The 26,999-nt window shown below is 42.5% G+C and overlaps 1 protein-coding gene and 1 long non-coding RNA gene across 6 annotated transcripts in view; both read left to right on the top strand.

The window, feature by feature from the left end:
- Nucleotides 1-26,999, top strand: part of NAALADL2 (N-acetylated alpha-linked acidic dipeptidase like 2) — a 798,353-nt gene that overhangs the window by 695,372 nt on the left and 75,982 nt on the right. For all 5 annotated transcript variants that reach the window (XM_035134128.2, XM_035134127.2, XM_035134132.2 and 2 more), the window contains one exon: nt 1,177-1,272. In XM_035134128.2, the coding sequence (XP_034990019.2) occupies nt 1,177-1,272 (96 nt within the window). The remainder of the gene's footprint in view (nt 1-1,176; nt 1,273-26,999) is intronic.
- LOC132592144 (uncharacterized) lies at nt 1,283-25,989 on the top strand. Its single transcript, XR_009557562.1, has 2 exons — nt 1,283-6,894; nt 6,993-25,989. It is a non-coding gene; the product is annotated as an uncharacterized LOC132592144 (long non-coding RNA).

Here is a 26,999-nt window from a genome sequence, read left to right as displayed (position 1 = left end):
GAAGGTTTTGAAATGTAAGTAAAATGGCAGAAGTTGGAGTTAATTCACCTTCTTTTGGCAAATTGGTGTTGGGAAAGAAAAAGCTCGTTCTCTCCATGTGGTAACTCTCCACATGTTGGTTAAAAGGGTTTTCATCCATTAAATTCTTAGCTGGTTTAGCTTTGTGCTTATCTGATGGCTGCTTTAGAATTGTTGCATTTGTTTTAGCTTTATGTTCCTATTATTTTTGCTATTATTAGTTCTTAATTTGTATGCTGCTGTTTTGGGTGTGTGATTTGGTTTAAGTTTGAAATTATATTATATTATTTATTTATTTTATTGTTCTGTTATTGATTTGTTAGCTGCCTTAGTTTGCTTGGAAATATTGATGGGATAGATTAAAAACAAAAAAAGCCCAAACCAAATGCATAAAGCGTGAAATAGTGAGCACCTGATAACAAGAAGTGTTAATTTACTACTGTTAATCTCGGGAACTCAGTAATAAACAATGGTCCATTTTTGAAAACTATCTACTACCAGTTCTTCAAATAAACTAGCTCTTTTTAAAATGAAGTTAACTGTTTTTGCACTTTAGCACAACATCCTGAATGACAAAAGGAAAAAAAACCCAAGGGTAAATGGATGAACCTGAATTGAACTGTGAACTGAACTAGTTCAATTTCTAAATGGATGTACATGAACAGGAATTAGTTCATTTTCATAATTAACATTCTAAGCTATACCTACTATTGAAGGGGAGGGAAGCAGTTCCTCTTGAATAAATAGTTTTGTGTTTTATAGCTCTAATTGTCATGCATATATAATTTCTGACAAGCCAATTAGTCATTTCAAGTTTTGGAATTACTAGCAATGCACATATGAAATCAGTATGGATTTTTCTCCCCTTAGGCGTAATAATGCATTGAACGGGGAAGTACATTTTCTAAGATAGACGTCATTTCAGGAGAACACTTTTTTTTTTACAGTAAAGATAACTGTATCCCTTTTTTCTGTTCCAGAGTTTGGAACAAGTAAATTAGATCACTAAAATGAAGTCTAATCATCAGCACAAAGGACCTAGAACAATTTGAGGTCCTTTGAACCTTCAGATAGAATCCAATAAGGCATTTGAAGAAGGAAATCAATAAGAAGTCTTAAATGTTCTCTCCCTCTCCTTTTCTCTTTTTTGTCACACAGACAGCAAGTTTTCTCTCTGAAGCCCTTTTCCCTCTACATTCAACAATATCCAATGAACTGGTGTCTTCCTTCAGCCTGCATGAATCCATCGCAAAGGTAGAGGAAATTTAAGATGTCTCGCTCAGTAATACAAGCATTCCTTTCATGTTAACCAATTATGAATGAATCAATTTATGTTTCAAAGGGGTTTCAAAAATATTTGTATATGCCAGCCTGGCTGGTTATTTAAATGCATTAGAGTGTATTTCACATTCTCAATATTCAGAATACGAAAGCTTCAGAATCTGTTTATATTTAAAATATTTGGGCCTCACTGACATACTGATTGTCCCGGGGTTTGGTTTGGTTTTTATAAAATAAAATAAAATAAAATGTTCAGGTACTTCTACAATAGATCATGTCCTGAAATTTGGTATACACAGAGATATTCAATGGTGTTCATCATGCTGACTAAAGATGATGTTAGCTTCTGTTTGTCTTGGTAGACAGTCCTATATTCTTGGTAGAGTACTCTCAAGTTTTTCCATCTCCAGGTTTTCCCTTTTAACCTCCTCTTCCTTCACCAAAAACCTCTTATCTCCTACAAGAATATAGAAATGTACTACACATATTTGATTCACGAACGTCTTATGAACTTACTCAGTTTCTTATAATTTATATCCCCTTCCTTCCATCATGGAACCCAAGGTGCTATAACTGAGGTTCCCATTCACTGACCAGAACTAAACCTGCTTATCTTCAGGCAAAGTAGTGACCTCATGTGCCTTCAGGTCATAGGCTGGGATGGTATACCAGGGATGGGGACCTTGTGGAACACCAGATGTCGCTGAATCACAGCTCCCATCATCCCTGGTCTTGAACCATGTTGAACGGAGCTGATGTGAGTTGGAGTCCAACCACATCTGGAAAGCCACAGGTTTTCCCAACTTCTTATACCTTCAAAAGAGCAATAACCCAACAAAGAAGGCAAGCTCCTTTCTTCTCACCTCTGAAGCCCTTTTTATTGACCAAGGCAGCTTCCATCAGAGAGAAGGAAAAGGAAATCCATGGAGAGGGTTCGTTTGTGGAACTAGCAGGTAGACCTGGCAACTGCTGTGCAAAGGCTGTCACTATGTAGGAAAGAGTAGAGAGAAGACTTCTTGTCATGGCCTGTTGGAGTTTTTATGAAGCCTTAAGCTGGGAATGCTGCAAATTAAAGAACATTCGTTGTGCAAGATTTCTCTTTCGCCTTTCTTGGCAAACAAGGCAGCTGCTTTGACACGCGTCCTTGATACTAAAAGGATTTCAAAGGGGCTCCCTGTCACTCTATCCTTGGACCCTGAGGTCTGGAGAATGCACAATTCATCAATCCTGTTTACAGGAAGAATTACAGTCACCGTTAAATCATCTGCATTTGAACAGTCCCGTGGTATGTGCTGGAACGATTAGCAATGACAGAAGTGCTTTTGGATAGGGAGATGGCAGTTTCTTTGAGGTAATTATCACATGAAATGTTGATGCGGTGGCGGTGGTAAGGAAACTAATTTGTTACCTCTTTCTCAAACGCCTCCATTGGCCTCCACCCACCTCAGTTGAGCAGGATGACAACTCTCACATTTAGCTATGTACTCCAGCACTGATGTACTAGGTAATTATAGATGCTGGACTTAATGATCTTATGGGTAATAGTCTTAGCTGGTAATGCATTTCATTTCACCAACTTGAAATGGTCCAAAATGTGGTAAGCTGCTGTGTTTGAGGAGTGTGGTGGAGTCTCCTTCTTTGGAGGTCTTTAAGCGGAGGCTTGACAGCCATCTGTCAGGAATGCTTTGATGGTGTTTCCTGCTTGGCAGGGGGTTGGACTGGATGGCCCTTGTGGTCTCTTCCAACTCTAAGATTCTATGATTCTAGGTTCCTCCTGCTCATTCTGCTAAGTGGGACCCTAGACATCTGCTCCCAAATTCTACTGGACTCCAGAGTCCATCCCCCTCAGGTAACATTTGAGCCAGGGCCAAGATGAACCTCCAGGGAAGGAAGGGCTAAAAATGTCAGCTGCCTCTGCCTGACTATGGCTTAGCTTGACTAGAATTGGAGCTCAGCCTGGAAGCCTTGGTTAAATGTTTGGGGTCTCTTGCCCCCACCTCCACAATTCCCTGACAGCTCCAACCTTCCCTTTAGACAGAAGGAGCAGGTCACAGGGAGCTCCCTTTGAAGGTATCCTCAGCTGCAAATAATGATAATGTTTGGATTGTCATTTCCATCTGGGGTTATGAGGTTTGTAACCTATGATTCCTCGCAGGAAATGTCATTCAGCAGCCTGTTGTTCCATCGTACTCTCCCAAAGTAAGGCAGTTCTCTCTCTCTCTCTCTCTCTCTCTCTCTCTCTCTCTCTCTCTCTCTCTCTCTGCCTTTCTCTCTTGTTTAGGAAAGCAGAGCAAAGAAGGGAGTAAGCAGCAACAAAAGATTAATTTCGGGTTTTTTCAAGTGTTCGGATCAGATACTTGGGGGGTGGGGTGGGATATGAGGTGGGAATTTTTTTCTAGTACTTGACTGGAAGCCCCCAGAACATAATTTGTCACTGTAAAGAGGGTGGGTTTCCATGCACGTCCAGTTTCAATCCAGTTTCAAGCCGAACAAATCCAGGTCAAATCCTGAAATGGACTGCTTGGCCTTGAGAATTATTTTACGGTTTTTAATAGGGAGGCACACTCTGAAAAATACTTTTCCTCTTTCCAGATTTCAGTTAATACCATCCACAGTGCTTGAAGGGAGATATCCCAGTGCTCTTTAGCATCTGCAATGATGGGGAAATTGGGGATTTGCCACACAGTATGAACCCTTACATACATTAGTATGAGCCTTTGGCAAAGCAAGACAAATGTTAAAGATGCATGTGCGCTTGACACGTTAGTAAAATAAATTATTTTTCTGGGGTGTGAATTCATAATTTTGAACTTGTAATTGCATACAGTTTATCTTGTCGCATGGACGTTTTAATTTATTAAACACATTTATGTAGACCTGTTGTGGCTTTTGGCAGGACCAAATGCATTTGAAGTCAACAGTCTGTAAAGTAAAATGAGTTTGGTGTTATCCCAGCAGGCTTAAGGGCTTTGTGTTGCTCTGGGAAAGTGCCAGATCCACTGAGGTGCCCAGCACCTTTTGAAACCCTGCATAATTGGGGTTCTAAAAAAGTTTATGGGTGCAGAAGTTCTTCCACTTCAGAACTTGACCTTCCATGAGTCAGAATGTGGCAGAAAGTGTGATGTAGCAGGTCAGAGCTAGAAGACTCACTCCTGGCATCCTCTGTGTGTTTACTTTAATGTCTGGAGAGGGTGTTAATTACTGGTGGAACTGAGCCAAATTTCTACAAGTTTCATTTTTCGTGTCAGAATTTACCCGTTCAAGGGGAGAAAACATTTAATCAAATATTAGGTTAGGTTTATCCCTTAGGTTAGGGTTGTTGAATATCTACATCACCTCCAAACCTAAAAAAGTAAAAGTAACCAAAGTGAAAAATGAAGCAAATTAAATACTTTTTTAAAACTAATGGCACAATCACAAAGCTAGATCTGCTGGGGTGAGCAAGTTAGGATGTGGAAGGTCTCTAGTTATGCTGGCGTAAGTCCCCAACTTTGGCTCAGCCATCCCTCATCCCAGCTCAGCTGGTGCTCAATAGCTCTATTGTGTGACCTGACAACATGGTATAAGCCCAAAAGGGCTGTGTAATTTAAAGGCTTCCCCCCCTTCGGCCGGGCTTAGCCTGGCTCAGGTAGCAGTAGACTGACTCCTGAATGGAGTTTGGATCTGGCTTAAACTTTACTTAATTCACTCTGACTTTTGTGTTTGCTCCCTAAGTTTTTGAGAGAACCAGAGCTTAGAGACAGAGCTTTTCCAAAGTCCCCCAAGACTGATTTACAGCTCCAGCAAATTGTGCAGACCCTGAACCACCCCATAAGACCAGTGCTTTCCCCCCAAAAAAGTGTTTAGGGGTACTCTCATTTTCCTACTCATATTGAAATACTGCCCTTCAATGAGAACATGACGGGGTGGGGGAGTTTAACCTTTTGCCTTTCTATCATAGCCTTAATGACTAGGAGGAAGCTCAGAAAGGTGTGTATGGTTTGTTTTTTTCCTGGTTCTGCAGAAGGGAGAGAAGGGGTTAAACTCCACACTGTCCCTGTGGTCCTAATCCTGCATCTCTCTGCCCCCAATAGCTTCTACTTTGGCCTTTAAAAATAGTCATACTCAATCCAAAAATGTGTTTCACACAATACAGTGGTACCTCGGTTTACAAACACAATTGGTTCCGGAAGTTTGTACTTAACCTGAAGCGTACTTGACCTGAAGCAAACTTTTCCATTGAAAGTAATGGAAAGTGGATTAATCTGTTCCAGACAGTCCGTGGAGTACTTAAACTGAAGCGTACTTAACCTGAAGTGAACTTTCCAATTAAAAGTAATGGAAAGTGGATTAATCTGTTCCTGACGGGTCCGCGGAGTACTCAACCTGAAGCGTACTTAACCCAAAGTATGAGTGTAATTGGTTCCAGAAGTCCGTACTTAACCTGAAGCGAACTTTTCCATTGAAAGTAATGGAAAGTGGATTAATCCGTTCCAGACAGGTCCACGGAGTACTTAAACTGAAAATACTCAAACCGAGGTGTACTTAATCCGAGGTATGACTGTATCATGTTTGGCCCCACACGATAGCACAAGACAAGACCTGCTGGGTCAGGTCAATGGCCCACCTAGACTAGCACCCTGTTCTCACAGTGGTCAACAAGACACTTATAGAAAACATGAAAGCAGAAATTGAGCACAATAGCATTCTGCCTTCCTGAGGTTTCCAGTGTCCAAGCAGATGCCTGTGGGAAGCCCAGAATGCAACTAGCAGCCCAGTTGCACTAGTAAGTTTTATTTAAGGTGTTGAGGACCAGGTTGTGCTTAACATGTACTTGCAATTTTCTTTTTACATTACCAGCCACTTGAAGAATCCAAACTGCTTATTATACATATCCTTCCTCTTTATTTCAGACAGATGAGAGTTGCTCGTTTTAGTGGATGGTTTCTTTTGCTTCATCTTTCTCCACGTTCTTAAATTACTGAGGCAGCTCAGGAGTTGGGAACTGTTCGGAGAAGAAGGAAATATTGATGCAATCTAATATTTTTTAGCGCGTGTTGTTAAGGTTCTTCCATCTTTCCAATTGTCTATTAGACTGCAGCAGAACAGAATCCTTCTGTAGGACTTCACCTATATGATTCAGAGTCTAAAAATACCATCTGTATACCATCTGCACATTGATCTTCGGTATAGTCCCCCAGAGGAAGAGAGAGCTCAATAAAGTTTTATTTACTTTAAATGGAGTGTAGGGGAGGAGGCGGGGTAATTTAATTTCACCTGTAATGGAAATGTCTGAGATGGTACATGAAAGGGAACTGCAGCTATAGAGGGGAGAACGTAATTTATCTGATGAGTTCTGTAGTTAAGCATAAATAGTAACACATCAGTTATCCATAATCAATCTATGAATGGTGGTAGAATTATTATGTTCCACACACCGAGACATTGTGTGTGAGAGCAGGCGTTTCTTTCTTCATTGATTGATTCTGTATGTGGGTCCCAAACCAAAGCTCAGGGAAGTGCCTGTCGCTCATTGTTAAAACACATGCTTTGGACACAAGAGCGCTGTATGATAATTATACTCAGAGTAGACCCACTGAAAGCAGCACACTTAAGGTAGTCATAGCTGCCAAGTTATCCCTTATTTAAAGGGATTTTCCCTTATGCTGAATAGGCTTACTCGCGAGAAAAGGGAAAACTTGGCAGCTATGAAGGTAGTCAAACCCATCAATTTCATTACGTCTCATCAGCTTCAGCCCACGCTGTTCAAGTTTCAATCCCTGACGTGTAGCTAAAGGATTTGAGGGTTATTGGTCTGATCCAGTCTGGGCTTTTAAGATTTCTTTTTAGGAATAAATAAATCTATCAATTTCTGTTCTCGAAGTTTCTCATTTTCCCAATCTTAAATTAAGTTTTCCACATTTGCTTTCCTTCATGAAAATTCACCAGCATTTTAGCGGAAATTTCAAATGCGAAACACATTTTTTTGCAATAAAATAAAAAAAATCCTTCCAGCAGCACCTTAAAGACCAACTAAGTTTTTATTTTGGTATGAGCTTTTGTGTGCATGCACACTTCTTCAATGTACACATTTTTTCAAGTAATTTCCCCAAATGCAAAGTATTTTGAATGCTATATCCACCATTATAGGCATTTAACACAGATTTTGCGTATGTGCATTGTTGTACATAATACTTGCTTAGAGAACTGCAACGTAAAATCTAAAGAAATGCAAATTTCAAAGGGCAGCTGTGTTTCAGTTCGCATGTTGGTTCAAGAAGTTTGAATTAGGCAGGTTCTCATCCAAATGCAAATGAAACCAAATTTTCACTCAGTTATTCTGCCTGACACCTTGGAGAGCCAGAAATCACCTTGCAACACAGATTATTTTTTTGAACCTTAAACAACTGTTCATTCTAAAAAGTCTATGCTCCAATACATGTCATGGTTGGAAGGTGATTAATATCTAAAAATAAAGAATTTCATGCCTAAGAAGGTATACAGGACAATCCTATTCGGTTAAATACTCAGAAGTAAGTCCCATTCACTTCATGTGGCACATTTGTAACTAAGGGCATATAGAAACACTCTCTTAAGTTACTTAACATTGTTGTAAGTTGAGCATTAAACATTTTAATCATAAGAGTTATTAGTTTATATTTTCTCTTACATTTTTCTGCAGGGTGGGGACAAAATAGAGGCATTTTTTTTCCATTTTTGTTCTTTTGTAAAGGTGGATTCAGCTGCTCTGGTAATAGTGTCAGCTGATCTGAGCTTGGATGTTTGTGGAGGGAAGGAAGGAAGAAAAATTCATCTAAAGAGGAGGGAAGGGGCAGACTTTCCCTCAAGGATTTTGGTGTGTTTGTGGGATGGCTTGCCTTAGACTTTCATTTTGTTGTGTTTTACAAAAAAAAAAAACCTGATTGCATGATGGTGGTGGTGATATGTTTTTGGAAAATAAGAAACTTCCCCTCTTGGGCACCTTATTTAAAGGTAGCCCAACCCCACTCTTGCATGGTAGGTGATAATGTCAGCAGCTCAAGAGCCAGTGCGGTTCCCCCTATTCCTAAAAACCACCCCATCCAGAAAACTGTGGTGAATTGTTGCTGTCTCATCCCACAGTTTAAGGGTCCTAGGCCCTAAAGAAGCCAGACGTTCCTCCACAAGGGCCAGAGCCTTTTCAGTGATGGCACCGACCTGGTGGAATGCTCTGTCCCATGAGACTAGGCCCCTGCTGGACGTGATCTCCTTCCGCAGGGCCTGTATGACAGAGTTATTCCACCTGGCCTTCAATTCAACCTAAGCTTCCATTCCTTTTTCCCTTCCCCTGGCGATGCTATATTGATGTTGTGTTTTATGCTGTTTTTAAGTTGTTTTTAATCAATGTTTTTCTATCTGTTGTTAGCCACTCTGAGCCCAGTTTTTAAACTGGGAAGGGCGGGGTATAAATAAAATTATTATTATTACTATTATTATTACTATTATTAGAGAAGTGGCTCCCACAAAAGAATAGGGTTATACTTTTTTGCATGTTCAGACCCAGAGACCTCTCCCCCCCCCAAATAAAAACACATTTGACTCAAATTTTAGTTTTGGTTTTTGGCATAATTTAGGCCACAACTCTATTGATTACAGAAAAGTGAGTGGTTGCATAGGCTCTGGTTCGACTAGGTCTCTACATCCTTGCAGGTAGCACTGACCCAGAGCTCTCTCATAGGTCAGCCAAGGGTGAACACCTGAGGAAGGTGAAAAGCCTGGGAACAGACTCTGTCCACTCCCCCAGATGCTCCCCTGGACTCAGGCACGGGCACAACCCCCCTCTCGGGGGCTGACCAAACCAAGTTAAGTCCCTGGGTTCCTTTAACGGAATACCCTTCCCATCGGGATGGCGAGACTGTTCTCCCATCCCTATCACCTGAACCAGTGCCTATCTGCAACCTTACAAGTTGTGACGATTTGCTATGTGGCAGGCGAAACCCAAATGGCAACAGCCAATCAGCCAAGTGGGGGAAATTCCTGCCGTGCCCCTGTCCCAATGACAGATGCCACACAACGGCATAGCAAGGTCAAACGCAAAATGCCCCAAAAATAGGGAGAGGTGGGCAGTTGTTCCGTTTGCACAAGCCAAAAGAGAAGCTCTGGGTCACGTGCAAGGGATAAAATAGGTCCCTCGAACCATTTAGGCTGCACCCCATTGGTCAGATTACACCCAGCAACGAGGGACCTACCAATCAGGCATTGTGGCTATCCAATAGACCCCACCCACAACCAGGAGGTCGGTCTCCAGGTCTCAGTGCAACACATGCCCTCTTTTAGGGAGGACATGCTTTTCAGGACAGCATTGCTTCATGGAGCCATGTCAGTTCTAAACTTGTTCCTGAGTTGAAAGCCTGTAAGACATGAGCAGCGCCTTGTTGGATCAGACAAGAAGGTTCAATCATGTTCATAATATTGTGCTCTCGGTGGGAAGAGGGGATTTGATTCAGTTCACATTTTTAAAGCTGAACTCACAAAATCCGCATTTTCCCAAATGATACGTGAACTGAAGCACACCCGGCCTTCCAAATCTGTGCATTATCTGAACACTCAGGAGGGAAAGACTAGCACCTTTTCCTATTCCTATTCCAGAATTCTATCTCTCTGAACACAGCTTGTGAGTTTCCTAAGGAACAACCCTTGCTTGTATCAAGTCATTGCCCGCAACCCTCCCTGTGCGCATCCCTCATTTTTTGTGGCATATTAAAGTTGGGGGGGGGGGCAGTGCCTGCATACCTTTGTAACAGAGAGAAAAGATTCTAGCGTCTCATACAATGCAGACTTTCAAACTGCCATCAACGGGGGTCTGTCCTTGAGTTGATGGGGCTTCAAAGTGTAGCATTTCTTCCAGTGTGGAATGTTCACAGACGTGCGTTTCCTTTTTGCCATTCATAGATGCATAATTAAAGTCAACAAAGGGAAAAATATTTACTGAAAGTGAGGTTTTATATTTACCTTATGTTTTGTGGGCATGCTTTACAATTTATCAGTATATTGCTCTCCCCCGACCCACCAATATCTCTGTGTGTAGACAGATAAGCTAGGCCTTACAGAGTTAGTGACCTTTACTACTTATAAGCTCATTATCACACTAAATTGAGCTGCCATCGGTGGAATCCTTTCTGAAGCCAGTATTTCTAATCAGACACGACCTTCCTTCATCTGTTGCAGCATGTTAAAAATGGAGAGAGAGAGAGAGAGAGGATGAGAAGGAGGAGGAAAGTATTTGGTGGTGTGCCAGAGAGGGGGAAAGCTCCTGCCACATTGGTCTAAGTCAGGCATAGGCAACCTTGGCTCTCCAGATGTTTTGGAACTACAACTCCCATGATCCCTAGCTAACAGGGCCAGTGGTCAGGGATCATGGGAGTTGTAGTTCCAAAACATCTGGAGAGTCAAGGTTGCCTATGCCTGGTCTAAGTGAATGTTTGTTACTTCTAGTTAAGAACGTTGGATAATTATGATCAAAAAAGGGGGGAACTGAAGCAGATTTTTCTTTTTGGTCCTGTGTTCAGAAAGGAGATCAATACATTGGTGTTTTCTGTTGTATTGTGATCCCAACACCTTCTGGGGTATTTACTTTCCCCTCAGGGAAATCACTGGGGTCACCATGCATAACCAAGCCCTTTCCAGGCTCCTAATCCCTGCCTGGTCCCTGTCAGAGAGTGAAGCCCTTTCTAGGCTCTAAGCTGATCACTGTCTGATTCCTATGTGTCATTCAAGACCAAGCACTTTCTAAGCCTATCTGACTAGGATCCAAACAATAATGAAGACTGCTTCCTCCACCTTGGAGACCCTCAAGCCACGTTTGGTGACAATATCACAAGCGGTAGCCAAACATGTAAAAATAATGGTCAAAGTCACAGTGATGTCACATTTTGGTCCACCATCTTGATTCAAAATGGTGCCTGGCATACCAATGGTGACTCTCTGCTGCCCCCATCTTGGTAACTCTTTTGGTAATGACCTGGGCCTCTATAGCAGAGATTAGAATAACACATGGATTAAGTTGTAGTGGATGACCTTCAGCAAGACAGAGCCCACTTGCCAGCTATTTAAAAAGCAAATATAGGGATACAACTAAGTACTAACTTGTTTTGTGAGTATAAGGAGATAAAGAAAATGTTAGGAATCTATTCAACAGAGTTAAAGGAGTTAAATATTTCAGTATCCACCCTTACCTAATTTAGAAGCAGGCTGGTATGTAATGATGCTGTTTTAGCTTTCACTACTTCTCTCTCTTTTTTGGTATATCTTTTTCAATTGTCTGGCATCTTCACAGCTGGGCCTGAATAAATAAATTCCGATTTAGCAAAGTAAATATTGCTTTTATGATGATCAGTACCTAGCACAAATGTGCCATTATTGCTGTAAATTCAACATGTTCTCTCCATTTTGAGATGATAAAGCTTACACTGGCTTTAAGGAATGTGTCCTATAATACCAATTACTGTTAATCTTTTGAGGGACATAAGATCGTTCAAATCGAGCCCAAGCTGGTTGCTTGAAGGGTCATGGTTGTAATTTAAACTATATGTTTTCTCACGCACGAGCAGTAGAAGAATCTACAAATTCAGGGCCAATTCTGCTGTGGCCAAGGGAGGGCTCAACCTTCAGATATTTTATGCTTTCCCAGCCAAAGCTTCGTAAGATTTGTCTTGAGGGTTGGGGAAGGCAAAGATTATGCGGTGATGCAAAAGAGAAACATTTAAATAATTTGCCTCAGCAGCTGATGGGCACCATGTTTAAATGACTGGCTACTGGGATTAGGTTCATTACAGCTAAGTATATAATCATAGTTAATCATTCCCTGGTTTTAGACTGGCAGAGGACCAGGCAAAATAGCCTGGTTTGGCCTTGAACAATCCAGGACCACCCATATTTGAATTCTGCAGCCCATCTGCCAAATATATGCAGGCAGGATTGGACACCATTCCAGTAAACACGGTTTTTGGCATTGTGGCTGAGGGTGTCCCAACCAAAATCGTGGTCAGCATTTTCAAACTAGATAAGCATAAGATCCATGCTGAAACAGTCTATCCCATGTTGTCCCTGTTCTTACAGAGCTCCTGTTCAGAATCCAAGACAAGCCATGCCCTTTCCTCACATCTCTCTCTCTTCTTTGTCCTGCCCAGCCATCCCCACCCCTAAGAGACGTTCAGCATACCATGTTGATTGAACTTACTCAGTTCTCATTGAGCTATTGGAGGAGAGCATTTTCATTTCTAAATAATGATAAATGTTTCTTTTTGGTGCCTGCTGAAGACAATCTTATTTAGACACGCCCACCCAGATGTTTAATAGGGTGTATGAATTTTATTTTTATTTATTTTTAATTTTTGACTGTTTGAGATTATGGTTGTAAATTGGCGATAATTTTATTTTATCTTTCTTGGTAAACCATTTTGAGGATTTTTCCTAAAATACATTTTATGAAATAAATGAATAACTACTTTTTGCATCTTTGCGAACGTCAGAGTTTCACCATGCCTTCTGATACCTCCATCTTGCGAGTGGATGGTGAAGTTATGGCTATGTATAGGGATCCATGCTATGAGGATGTGTTTACTATTTAATATACCTCTGAAATCTGGAGGCATCATAGAATTGTAGAGTTGGAAGGGACCATGAGAGTCCTCTAGTCAAACCCCCTACAATGCAGAAATCTTTTGCCCCACAAGATTAAGATTAAGAGTACCATGCTCTACCGACTAAACTATGTCATACAAACATCTACCGGTAATAAGCCTAGGTAAAGGTAAAGGGACCCCTGACCATTAGGTCCAGTCATGACCGACTCTGGGGTTTTGGTGCTCATCTCGCTCTATTGGCTGAGGGAGCCGGTGTACAGCTTCCAGGTCATGTGGACAGCATGACAAAGCCGCTTCTGGCGAACCAGAGCAGCACAAACCAGAGCAGCACACGGGTGGTGCTGTGGGTTAAACCACAGAGCCTAGGGCGGTTCGAATCCCGATGGGGTGAGCTCCTGTTGCTCAGTCCCAGCTCCTGCCAACCTAGCAGTTCGAAAGCACGTCAAAGTGCAAGTAGATAAATAGGTACCACTACAGAGGGAAGGTAAACAGCATTTCTAATAAGCCTAGACAGAGCCATATTCCACGAACTTTTCTAATTCCCCTTTAAAAGTCATCTAAACTGGTGGCAGTAGCTACATCATTTTGTTACATAAATTACTGTTGTCTGCCCTGGACTTACTGTCAACCTTGATGTGAAGGTAGAGCTCATTGGTAGAGCACATCCTTTACATGCAGGAGGACCCAAGTTCAATCCTTAGCATCTCCAGGAGAAGACCACTTTCTGAAATCCTGGAGAGTTGCTAACGACCTCTGTAAGCAATACTGAGCTGGATGTGCCAGTGGTTTGTTTTGGTAAAACACAGCTTCCTGTGATCCTACATTTTAGTCTTACAGAAAAGGGAAGAACATTAAGCTCTATACAGTTCCACCATAGCATGCATAATTCTATAAATCTATAACATTTTCCCTAGGAAAGGGGCTGCAGTCCTATGATCATCTTGGTTGCTCCTGAAGAAACATCAGGGTCCTGTCTGTTCTGTATACTCTTTGTTGATGTTGTTGTTGTTTAGTTGTTTCCAACTCTTCATGACCCCATGGACCATAGCACTTCAGGCACTCCTGTCTTTCACTGCCTCCCACAGTTTGGTCAAACTCATGTTCGTAGCTTCGAGAACACTGTCCAACCATCTCATCCTCTGTCGTCTCCTTCTCCTAGTGCCCTCAATCTTTCCCAACATCAGGGTCTTTTCCAGGGAGTAGCATTCAATGAGAACCAACCCAACCAGTAGCTGCCTTTATCTTGTCAACTTCTTGTCATATATGCAAGTGACCTTGAGCCATCATGGGAACTTATTATTATTATTATTATTATTATTATTATTATTATTATTATTATTATATTTATCCCAGGCACTCTGGGCAGCTTCCAACACATATAAAAACATAATAAAACATCAAATATTAATATTAACAATTGGGTCCAATATTTTAAAGTCCAAAAAAAATATTTGAAATAAACAGCAATATTCAATAATCCATTCGAATCTAATATAAACAGTAGCATTAAACATCAGCAAATAAAAATTAAACAGTTTACACTCATCAATTACAATAAAGAATTACTAATTAGTAAAAATAACAGCAAATCACAAAGCATAATATACCGCAAAACATACAAATAAATGGATCCAATTGAGAAACAATGACACACAACTTATTTTTGAAAAAATATCCCTGAACTCTTCTCTTCCCAGCTGCTTCTGCTGTTCTCAAAGTCAGGCAATCAAAGGCCCAGATTTTCTGTCCTGGATTCCTTGGCACATGGAGGACCTGAAACAAAGAGTTAAAAAGCCTGTAGTTTTGCATTTGTTTTGCCTTTGCTGGAATGAGGTTTTCATCTCTGATGCCAGTCAGTTGCTCCAAATACAGCGAGTCCTGTGGCACTTGAAGGCGGGCCTGTTTCTAAGATTTATACCTGCCCTTTCCTCCGGGGAGCTCAAGGTAGTATTCATAAGAGTTCCTAGGAAGTCTCCCCTCCAGGCATTGACCAGATCCAAGCCTGCTTAGCTTCAGCAAGGTTATTGTGGCATGAACTTCCACAGGCCCGGGAGATCTTACTTCATCAGATGTAAGACAGAACAAAGCAAAGAGCTTTTTGCAGCCAAAGAGAAGGTGTGCAAAATTCAAAGTAACAAGCTGGAGCAGAAGGCTGCAGGGTGGGGAGGGGGGAGGCAAGCAGGGAGCAAAAGAATGGCATTCAATAGGGTAGGGAGAAACAGCTGCAAACTTCTGTATAGGAAAAAGGCAGTATCTTTTATTCCCGGTTCATTTCAGCAAGTCGTTTCTTTCAAGTTAACTCGGAGCAGGTCTGCTGTTATGATTGAAAAAACATAAATTTGGGGGGACTGCAAATATCAGATGGAATTGTGAGGACCAGTTCTGTGGCAAAGAGTAAATCTCAAATTGCATTGTGCGTCAAGAATACTGAGTTTAAAAATCACCACCACCTTATCTCTGTGTCATTGGGCTGGATTCCATGAGAGCCAGCACAATGATTCCCAGTAGCACTGACAGGACAGTCATAATAGTGCAACACTGAAATTCCTCTCTCTGCTTCCCCCCTGTTGAAATCCCACTTCTCTTTTAATCTAGGTCCACTATTTATGTGTCAGGAATTTTGCCAAAGATGCCCTAACTCAGCTCTGCATATTAAATGAAGACCCTTTCTGTGACCCATTCTCGGCTGGAGAGTCCTGCTGCACAATAAGAAATCAGTCTTCTGGTGTACTTAAGAGCTGGTGTGCTTGGACACCAGTTTATTTACAAGAAAACACATCCAGAGCATGGCCTTCCCACCTGTTGTCATTAACAGTAGTTGCTCGTCCCTCCCCCAACAGGAAGAACGCCAAAATCCCGCCTTCTCCTTCCTTTCCATTGTTCTCTGAGCTTCTCCAGTCTCCTTAGTAATGGGGACTGAGCAGCTGGCCTGTCTCCTCCCCACTCCCAGAAGACACAGCCTCAGCCTCTGGCTTATCTGCTGGTTGCCTGGCAATGCTCGGGCTGACTTCCAACTCTTCCTCTCCTTGGGAGCTAACAGCTTCTTCCCTGGGAAGGAGGGTGCTGGGCTGTCTTCTCTAAACTCTGACAAACAGCTCTCATCTGCAGAGTCAGCCCCTTGCTCGCTTTGCTCAATTTCTGAGGCTGGCACTTGTGCTGCAACTGGATGGGGTGGGGGGAGGCATGTTCCCGACACCAGATTTTAGCCCAAATTATCTTCTGCTGGGCTGGGAGAGCATTCAAAAATATGATCTCCTCAAACTGCAAACCAAAATGGTACAGTTCATTATATCATCTCAGATCTCTTTCTGCTATGTGTGTATAGCAGTCTTGAATGTATCTCGTATTTGTGTCCCATTACAGAGGGTGGTGACCAAACAAGCCTAGATGCTACCAGCAGAATACTGTAGCAGTGAATGAATTTCAATTTATGAAATATCAGTTGATGAGAATTACTAATGGGTAGAGCGCTGTTGCATGCAGGAAGCCCACTGGAATGTTTTGAAAATTCAGAGCTAATGACACATGTCTAATGCCAGCAGGGAGGTCATGCCACATATCGGGTGCCACTACCCTAAAGGTCCTGTTCTTTGCCCCTACAGATTAGATGGCAGGAACAGCTTTAGAGCTTTGTCTATACCAGAAGAGGTGGTCCATAGGAATCACAAATTCCAGATCACAGCACTGAAGAATCAACCAGCATTGTTATTTCCATACTGTCAGAGGGTCGTCGTGGCTACTCTAGAGTAACTCCGCTTGAGTCCAGTTTGTCTTCAAAGACGTTTATTGTGCTAATTATTTACAGTGTAGAGACAGCTTAAAACATGACCTCTCATCCCGAATCAGAATCCGGCAATGGCGTACGTCTGTTCCTACGCCAGCAAAGTAGTCTGGGCACCCCAAAACGCTGCCCCCTTGACCTGCGTTGCAGTGCTCTCCTCATTTCTGGCACGATGCCTTTTCAGTTTCCTCCCTCAGCAGTTGGTTCCCTGGCTCTGCAGTATTCCCAAGTGTCTGTCTGCCTCCGAGCTTTCCCATTGTTCCTCACTCTGATTTCTCTCCCTCTCCTAGTCTCCTCCTCCCCCTCTGGCTGCTTCAGAACCACTGCTGCTCTCTGTACTTGATGAGGTGGATGTTTAGGATGATGGGGGCTAGCTCCCTGTAGTGAGTCCCCCTTACTGGCATGTGTGTGCTGCTGGTGAGGTTGTAAGAATACTAGCTTTCCTACATGCTTATGTTTTGACCGAGGCAAGATTAGAACTGAGAACGTCAAAGTTCTTGCCCTCTTTGATTCTCTCCTTTCTCAAACATACAGCAAACAGCTCCATTTGACCACATCTCAGACCAAATGGCTTCTTCTGCCATTCTCCCAAGGGAGAGACTTGGTGAGAAGTGTCAACTGTGCTGCCCCTTCACCTCTCGTGAAATCCCCAAATGTGGGCCCTGTTTAAAAAAATTAGCCACAGTCTTGGAGGAAATGAATTATGCCTCGTTAAGAAGCTGCGGACACATGCATAAAGCTTAAAAGATCATGAATATAAGCACTTGAGTCTCTTGTCATAATCTGTGGCCATGTGAATTATCACACCGGTTAATGATTCAAAGTGCTACGGAGAATGGTTAGCTTTTCATAAGGGTAGTTCAAAAGATCACAGTGAAATGCAGCCATATGTAAAACTACACACTCATTAGCGCTGAGATATAGGCAAGGAGCCAAATTAACATTCTTGCACTGTCGTTCCTGATTCGAAGGCAGCCAGTTTCTGGTTATAAACAAATGGAGCGAGCTATCAGATTTACAGCCCCTCCTTCCTGTGAACCTCCAGGTTTATTTATTATGTCTGCATTATGTGAATTTCTTCATTTCCCCGGGAGGAAGAATAATCAATTATTCCAGTATCTGTGTATTTCACTTACCACTGTACGGAACGGGGGGGGGGGGGCATCAACTCTGTTAATGCTCATCTCCTCCTGCTTTGAGAAATTGCACAACCCTCTTTGGAAAATTACCAAAACATTCACACACAAAAAATCCACCAGCCGCCACTCCTCGGCATCCCATAACTTTTTAGACCTAGCAACAACAATAAGTTGAAGATCAGCTTCTCCCCACCCCTTCTGTCCAATAAATTGTGCATCTCTGAAATTGCATTGTAAGAGCCAAACTAGATGAGATATTGGCAATCTGTGAGCTGGGAAGGGGGGGGGGTGCTAGCCTCTCACCCCACCACAGTATCATTTTCTCAAATCAAATACCTTCCCCCAAATGCTGTTGGCTTCATTAGAAAAAAAAAGATACATCAGGAATGTAGGAACACATTGGTCTATCTCTGCCAGTGTGTTCTACACTGGCTGGCAGGATTTCAGTGTAAATATGGTAGGCTCACATTAAAAGACAAAATCAAACAAATTTATCCCACATCCTAAACCCCAGGGGAATAGGATTGCAGTCTGTAAGTGTTGGAAGCATTTGCAATCCTTACAGCAACCATCTAAGGTGGATCAGTTTTATCAGCCCTATACTGCAAACTGGGGGAAATTCTTGCTGAATGATAACAACTTGAATCATTCCAGCTATTGACAGCTGAGGTGAGATTTTGAACCAGTGGCCCACCCACATTTTTGTATTTGTTGTTGCATTTTTCTCGAAATTTCCCATTAAGCATGGTGGCATACGTGGTTTTCTCCCTCACCAATTTATCCTCACAAACGACCCTGACAGGTAGATTAGATGGAGAAACTGCCCCATGGTTACCCTGTGAGCTTCATGGCTGAGTGAGGTTTTAAACTCTGGTCTGCCAGTTCCTAGTCCAGCAGATCTCGAAGGGTGAGGCACATCGCACCAGTGTGGCAGGAAGATTTAAGGACATTTAAACAGTTCAGTATGGTATCCTATGGTATGGTATCAAATTATTTTTAATTTGCAGAATATGGATACAGTACATATCTTTTCAAAATGAGAGCAAGAACATTGGCTATTCTTCTGCAGTTCTCCGTGACATATTGTTGTGTTTCACCTCTGACAATTATGAAAGATCAGAAAAAAAGAAAAGCTTCTTTGTGCTGATGAGGAGATGAGTGTTTTGTTTGTATTAGACCTCATATAGAAGAGATTACCCGGCAAAAGCAAGATCACACTTCTCATTGAGTTTGTGTAAATACTCAAAGTACGTATGTAAGAGGCTCGTTCATAACATGTATTTTGAGAAAAAAATTCATGTTCTTATGTAGCTGCATTGTTTTAGACCAGGAGTTCCCAAACTAAGGCCCGGGGGCCGGATGCGGCCCAATCACCTTCTAAATCCGGCCCGCGGGCGGTCTGGGAATCAGCATGTTTTTACATGAGTAGAATGTGTCCTTTTATTTAAAATGCATCTCTGGGTTATTTGTGGGGCATAGGAATTCATTCCTATTTTTTTTCAAAATATAGTCCGGCCCCCCACAAGGTCTGAGGGACAGTGGACCGGCCCCCAGCTGAAAAAGTTTGCTGACCCCTGTTTTAGACTTTCTGGACGTCCCGTTATCATATTATAAAGTACCTGTGTTCTATGTTATAAATCAAGCACTGCTAGTTGTTGTTTTCCCCCATTGTATTTCTTATCAGTATAAAAGTTGGTGTGGCTTGAGCAAACTTTGGTTCCGGCCCAGGGAAAAATGTTTGAGAACCACTGTCTTACTCCATTGCTACAACCACTAGGCCATGCTCTTCCTTTTGGGTCCTGCTTGCAGGTTTCCCACCGCCCTTGCGGGTATCTCTTCCACCCTTGTTAAGAACTGGCTGCTAGTCTGCTCCAGCTTGTTCTTCTTGAGCTCTTATGATACATGTTCATATTCTCAGATTTATTTTGTCTACCTCCACTCTATTTGCTGCAAACATGGAATTTATATCCATGTTTGTTGCTCTTTCCACATAACATGTATGGTGTTTAAAATTGTTCACTGGAGTGTGGTGTCTTGTAGCAGAAGAAAACTGATATTTGAATTTAAAATTCCATGCTGGGGGGTAGGGCACACAACTTACAGGCTTTGGTTTTCTAAAGGGAATATGTTGCATCGTTAAAGGCAGGATTAAAGCGGCAATTAATGAATAACCCTCTAATTCCCCAACAAGGCAAACAAACTGACCCCAAGGTGCTGCTTTTAAAGTGGAAGTTTCATTGCAATATACTTGGCTTTGTAATAAACAAAAACACCACGATTAAAAAGTGCAATCTGGAGTCACGCTTCTTTGTAGCTGCTGCTGAAAGCTCATCTAGCTAATTAGCTCTTCCAGTCCAGTTTCTGCTAATGTAGTTCTTACAGTGTGTCATGAAAATGTATATTAATGCCATTTAGAATCTAAACAGCTTGAAATTTCCCTCGCCGCTCAGCAGAGGTCAGAAATGTTTGCAAGAGAATAAGTTTTAAGAGAGAGGGGGGGAGGGAGAGAGAGAGAGAGAGCTGGTTCTCAGGACAAAAGAAGAATGAATTCAAGCCAGCCAAAGTCCCCTGATTTCAATGGGAACGCATTAATTATGTGCATAATGCTGTGCCATTGAAATCAGTGAGACTGTAATGTGCTTAAATTTGCCTGTATCGTATTCACACGCCCAATCTCCAGTATACATTTAAGGCAATGCCATGCCTCTTTAAGCAGTCATGACTTCCCAAAAAGAATCCTAGAAACTGTAGTTGCAAGGCCCTGAGAGTTGTTAGGAGACCGCCATTCCCTTCGCAGAACTACAATTCCCAGAGTGGTTCAGCAATCAATAGCACTTCCCAGGGAACTCTGGGAATGCGGGGAAGGCCTGTGGCTCCGTGGTAGAACATGTGCTTTGCATGCAGAAGGTTCCAGGTTCGATCCAGGTAGGTCTGGGATGGACTCCTGTCCGAAACCTTGGAGAGCCACTTCCAATCAGTGCAGACAACTCTGACTTACATGGACTAATGATTCGGCTTGGCATAAGGCAGCTTGCTCTGGTCCTAATTGTCCACGTGAGTTGTTAGGGGGGTTCTGTGCCGTGTTTGATGTGCAGCAGCTCACTCGGCAAGGTAATCCTGTGCCATGCTGCTGATGTGTACATAGCCTTCTTCAGAACCTAATGACTAAGTTACTGAGAATGTCATTTTTTGTGAGCCTTTCGTATTAATGTTTTATTGGAAAGTTTTCAAATATAAAGAAACAAAGTGATGCGAAGAAGAAATAAAAAGGCTCAAAAATGGGTAAAAAGAAGCAATATATGAATACAGTGGTACCTTGAGTTACAAACGCTTCAGGTTACAAACTCCGCTAACCTTGAAGAGTTACCTCGAGTTGAGAACTTTGCCCCAGGATGAGAATGGAAATCATGTGCTAGAGGCACAGTGGCAGCAAGAGGCCCCATTAGCGAAAGCACGCCTCTAGTTAAGACCAGTTTCAGGTTAAGAACAGACCTCCGGAACGAATTAAGTTCGTAACTAGAGGTACCACTGTATATCCAATGTATGAAAAATACCCTAACCCATACATTCTTATATAAATTCCATATTATTATCCTAATACATATGTAAATATTAATACCCTACTACATTATGTATAAACCCATTCCAAATCGTGTCATATTTATCCAATGTTACTGCAAAAGTAACAGGACTGGCAGGGATAAATGTAAGACATGATCTAAGAATGTTCAGGCCGGGATGTATTGAGATCCTCCATCAATGGCATGGGAATCTCCTGTCACACATAGAGAATCTCGGAGCCCATCATATATGTAATGAATATCCACATGGTGGTTTTTTTGTTTGTTTGCTTGCTTGCTTGCTTTTCAGCGGACAACACCAGTACAGTATAGAACTTCTTAAAACACATGGAAGGAACTGATGATCTGATTGGCTATAATTGACAATGTCAGATTAAAAGGGGTTGAGTGGGAAATGGCAAGCTCCAATAGTCAAAGGGGACAGCTAGTTCTTTGCATCTTGGAGACATGACTTGCATTTTCTCCCGCAGTGCCAGACTCCTTGATTCCCCATGAGCTTTCCCTCATCCGAATTAATGCAAGCTCTTTTTTTTCCTGAGCTCCCCTTCACTAATTTCTTTTGACACCACGGAATTCTCCTCCTCTGCTTCAATGACCCCCTTTTAACTTGTGCTTTCGTCACCAGGGTAATGCAACTGACAAGCGCCTATATGAAAGCTGACACAACTCATTGATATATATTGTGCTTGCAGAGAGCAATTTGCCCAAAGATCATAGCCTGCTTAGCTATTTGTCTCACACCTACCTGGACAGACAGGGCTGTAAAGCTCATCCATCAACATTCACAATGAAAGCTCCATGGGATTTTGGAAAATGTACAATGAGAAAATGAGAGCTTGTGTAATCAAGATAAGATAAAAGGTGACAAGCAGGAGAGCTGATACAAGTCCATGTTTCTTGGGAATGAAAGCTCATCTCGCAACTTTAGATTAAGCACAGGTTTATTCATGTACAGTTAGATCCCAAAAGACATCCCCAAAAAATGATTTTGGACTCATCAGGAGCTTTAAACTTTTCAGCAGCAGAGGGTGCATATGATGACAATGCAGTTGCCCATCAAACAGTAAGATGAGCAGAGCCTGCAATTGCTTTCGAGTACAATGAGCAAAGCTGGTTTGGATATACTTCTGGAACGTGCAGATACTTAACCTAAATCTCATTTTGTGTTATATTTGCAGTTCTGTGGGAAAGAAAATTGGAGCTATATGCTCCGAAAATCACAATGTGTTTCTGAACGGTTATTCTGGTACCCTGTTGCAGTTTAAGACCAGTTCACACTAGTGAACTGCCATAGCTTTGCCTCCGGATCATGATTAAGGATGCACTCCTAACCCTGGCCACTGCCTGGCAGGGCTTAACAGGACGACTGAGCCATTAACACTCCTGCAGCCCTGCTGAGCATCCTGACCAGGGTAGAAGGTTGTAGGGCAAGCCAGTCTCTGTGTCCGTCTTGAGCTGGCAGAGAGACAGGGCCTGATGCCATCACGTGAGAGAGCAGTGGGTCTGGATTTAAATTAGAAGGGGCATTCAAATCTCCAAATGCTCCTTTTTAGCAGTTAATGGTGATTCAGATCCCCAACTTCTTCTCGGTCTCCTGGCTCTGACTGAAGCAGGATTCACTATCTTAAACTAAATCTGTTTTGTTTAAAGATGTGAAACAGATTGGAAACCCATAAGAAATGCGGAGGTGTCCAACATGGGATGTGACAAGGGAAGTAGCAGTTTTTATTTCAAATGAAAATTCCTATGGGGTCATCACATTTGAGTCATCTTATACATATTTCCCTTTCCCATTTTGGGAACAGATGTGGATTTAAAAACATGCATTACCCATCACCAACTTTGCTATAATATAGTATCTGAAGTCTTATTCCCCAGCTTCTGCTGTAGAAAGTAAGTGCATGATACTTAAAAGATGCAAAATTGTTTGCATTGCAAAGTGTAACCTTATCAGTGGGCCCATTGAGAGAGCCATACTGCCCTGGAATGAGTTTTTTTCCCCTGAAGTAGCTTGGACACACCTTCTGTCAGTACTGGGCCGTTGGCTGCAGTCTGTGGTGAAGCAGGGATCATGGACAACCCAGCAGGAGTTATGGACCAGCTCCAGGAAACAGCTCAGTGGTACAGCACTTGCATGCAGAGGGTCTCTGCTTCCATCTCTGGTATCTTCAGGTCTGTCACAGTCTGGTTTACAGGTGGTCAAAGTTCTGGCTGAGGACATCGGGACCGGGACATCGGGGTGGGAGCAGGAGCAGGAACAGGAGTCCAGAACCAGGAGTCAGAAAGCCAAGAGTCTGAGGATCAGGAAGCAAGGAGTCAAGAAGCCCAAGGCAGGAAGCATGTTGGTGTGGCAAAGAGCCAAAGGGAAATGCTGACCTTATATCCCTTCCCAGCTCTTGCCACCAGGTGCTGTGTGTTACCAATCGGCCTCACCTGTGCGGCCGCGCCTTGCCTCTTCAGAACAAACTTAGGAAAGCCCCAGTCCTGCGAAGCCCTACTGGTCACAGGGCCTGGCTCCTGCACACACTCCTGACAAGGTCAGGCTGAAGAGCTGCTGCCAATCAGAGTGGACACTACTGAGCTGGATGAAGCAATGGTCTACCTCGGTAGAAGGCAGTTTTTGATATTTTGCTATAGTCAGCATCACAGAGCATGTCAGGGCTGAAAGGCAAAATAGAAGGATATCCAGGAACAAGGCAGAAGGCAGCACCGAAGGGCAAGCCAAAGGAACGCAGCCGAGATCAGGAAGACCTTGTGGAGCAAGGAAGGCTCAACTGGAATTATTGGTGCTAGCAAAGCAAGACTTTGCGGTGGAATCTCACTGAGCAGAATGAAGAGGACAATCCCTAAATGCAACAGGGCTAACTTACCTCATTTTGAAATAATTCACATTATCTTATAAAGACTGGGGCAGATAAAACCATTATGTCCAGATTCTAAAGTCATGTAACTGCACTTCTCCACTGTGGCCAGAAACAGGAAGCTCTCTTATCGTTCTTCCTGTCTAAGAGGTTCCAACAGCCAGCCTGGGTGGGTTGCATTAGCACAGGGATGAAGGCCATAAATTGCCTGGGCAGGATGCTACAACATGCAGTTCAGTGGTTCGTCACATGAGGCAGCCGCACAAAAAAACAACAACAAAAAACCATGGTCTCCTGACTTCTTGCCGTGTAGAAAGGAAGAAAGCATCACACACACCAGGTATTTCTCTGCATGATCTCCTTGTTCTGTCATTTCTTGCAGTGCTAATGTTAAGAAGATGCCGTCTGCTGCATGATCATGAAACAAATGCCCTTTCTTCCTTTGTGGATATTGTTTCACTTTGTGCAGGTATATCACTGTATGGCACAGGGCTTCCCATTTTAAACAGCATACTACATTAAGGGCTGGGCTTGGGAGATGAGCTCTTGAACAAAGCCTTTTGATAGCACAGCACACGTTTAAGGTTTTATGAAACTGTCTGAAACCAAGGCGGGGGAGAGCGAGAGAGCTCACTGTAGCTATTTTTTAATAAGCAATGGAGCACAGCTATAAATCTGGGGAGGCTTTATGAGGTTTTATTTGCTACATTATTTGTGCAAAGATAGCCTGATGAACACTGTTATAATTTCCCTTTTATGTGTTTGGCCCTATGTCATTTAAGGCTGTTTGAATAATTCAGTGTATAGGGAAGATTCAGATAAGGTATGAAAATGCACGGGGATGCACATTTAGGGATGTACAGAGGTGACACTCTTGGTTCATGATTTACCCCACAATTTAGCATTGCTTCTCACTTTTCTTCCATGTAACACAAGGAACTCATGGAAATTATGCCTTCTTATGAGGAACGGCTTAGGGAGCTGGGTATGTTTAGCCTGGAGAAGAGAAGGTTAAGGGGTGATATGATAGCTATGTTCAAATATATAAAAGGATGTCATATAGAGGAGGGAGAAAGGTTGTTTTTTGCTTCTCCAGAGAAGCGGACATGGAGCAATGGATTCAAACTACAAGAAAGAAGATTCCACCTCAACATTAGGAAGAACTTCCTGACAGTAAGAGCTGTTCGGCAGTGGAATTTGCTACCAAGGAGTGTGGTGGAGTCTCCTTCTTTGGAGGTCTTTAAGCAGAGGCTTAACAGGCGTATGCCAAGAATGCTTTGATGGTGTTTTCTGCTCGGCAGGGGGTAGGACTGGATGGCCCTTGTGGTCTCTTCCAACTCTATGATCCTATGATTCTCTATGATTCTATGATTCAAGGAAGCCTCCATAGAGTTTCTTCTTAGTCTCCTATCCAGATACTGCTTATCTTAGGAACATTAGAACCTGCCTTACACCAAGTCAGAGCAGTGGTCCATAAGTGTCATCTAAAATGACTGGTAGTGGGTGTACAAGGTTTCAGGGAGAGTTCTGTCCTGGTCCTCCATGGAGATCCCAACCCTTGGACCATCAGGTCCATTTCCCCTTTGTTAACATTCGCAGGGAAACCGAAATGCTTGTTTACAAAGCTATTGTACTACCAACCTTACTATATGCTTGTGAAACATGGACCACTTATAAACGCCATCTCTAACTCCTCGAAAGATTCCATCAACGGTGTCTCCGAAATTTTTTACACATCACTTGGGAAGACAGGCGAACTAATATCAGTGTACTGGAAGAAGCAAAGATCACCAGTGTTGAATCAATGATTCTTCAACATCAACTTCGTTGGACTGGTCATGTTGTGCGGATGCCTGATGATCGTCTTCCAAAGCTTATTACGAACTTAAAAATGGAAAGCATGATGCTGGTTGTCAACAAAAGAGGTTTAAAGACTGTCTCAAGGCAAATCTTTAAAAATGTAGTATAAACACTCACAACTGGGAAACCCTGGTCTGCGAGCACTCCAGTTGGAGAACAGCCTTTACCAAAGGTGTCATGGGCTTTGAAGAAACTCGATCTCAGGACGCAAGGGAGAAACATGCTAAGAGGAAGGCACGCTTGGCAAATCCACACCGTGATTAAATCCCGCCTGGAAACCAATGTCCCCACTGTGGAAGGATGTGTGGATCCAGAATTGGCCTCCACAGTCACTTACGGACTCATTGCTAAAACTGTGTTTATGAAAGACAATCTTAATCAGCTACAAGTGATCGCCAAAGAAGAAGAAGAAGTTAACACCTCCCAAGAAAGGGAGTGGTATTCAATACTAAGGATAGCAAAGGCAGGACGGTTGTGTTGTATCTAGGGCTGAGTGAAAAGGACCTCTCAGCATTCTTCACACAGTGTGTGTGTGTGTGTGTGTGTGTGTGTGTTTGCTGAATATTCCCCAGGGGGAAACTGAAATTTTGTTGTTAGTTCATATTGGCAAGTGAAGAAAGGAACAGGCTAAGAAAGGAAGACTGGAAGGTAAACTCATTGCTTCCTTCAACAATAATAAAATATTATTAAACAACTGTAAGAGTGTATCATCAGTGGATAGTGAAATGGGGGGGGGGAGGGCTGGTTTGATAAACTTTCAGGGTGGGGGATGAAAATTCGAAACATTTCGGGAGCAGTTTGAAAAGGCAAAGAAATTCTCATAAAATTATTTTCTGTGAAATTTTGACATATCAGTGGTGTTGTTAATAGTCGCA

The sequence above is a fragment of the Zootoca vivipara genome, chromosome 5 (assembly GCF_963506605.1).
Source record: "Zootoca vivipara chromosome 5, rZooViv1.1, whole genome shotgun sequence".
NCBI classification, from domain to species: Eukaryota; Metazoa; Chordata; class Lepidosauria; order Squamata; family Lacertidae; genus Zootoca; species Zootoca vivipara.
Note: the sequence above shows the minus strand (reverse complement) of the source record. Positions and strands in the feature narration are given on the sequence as shown.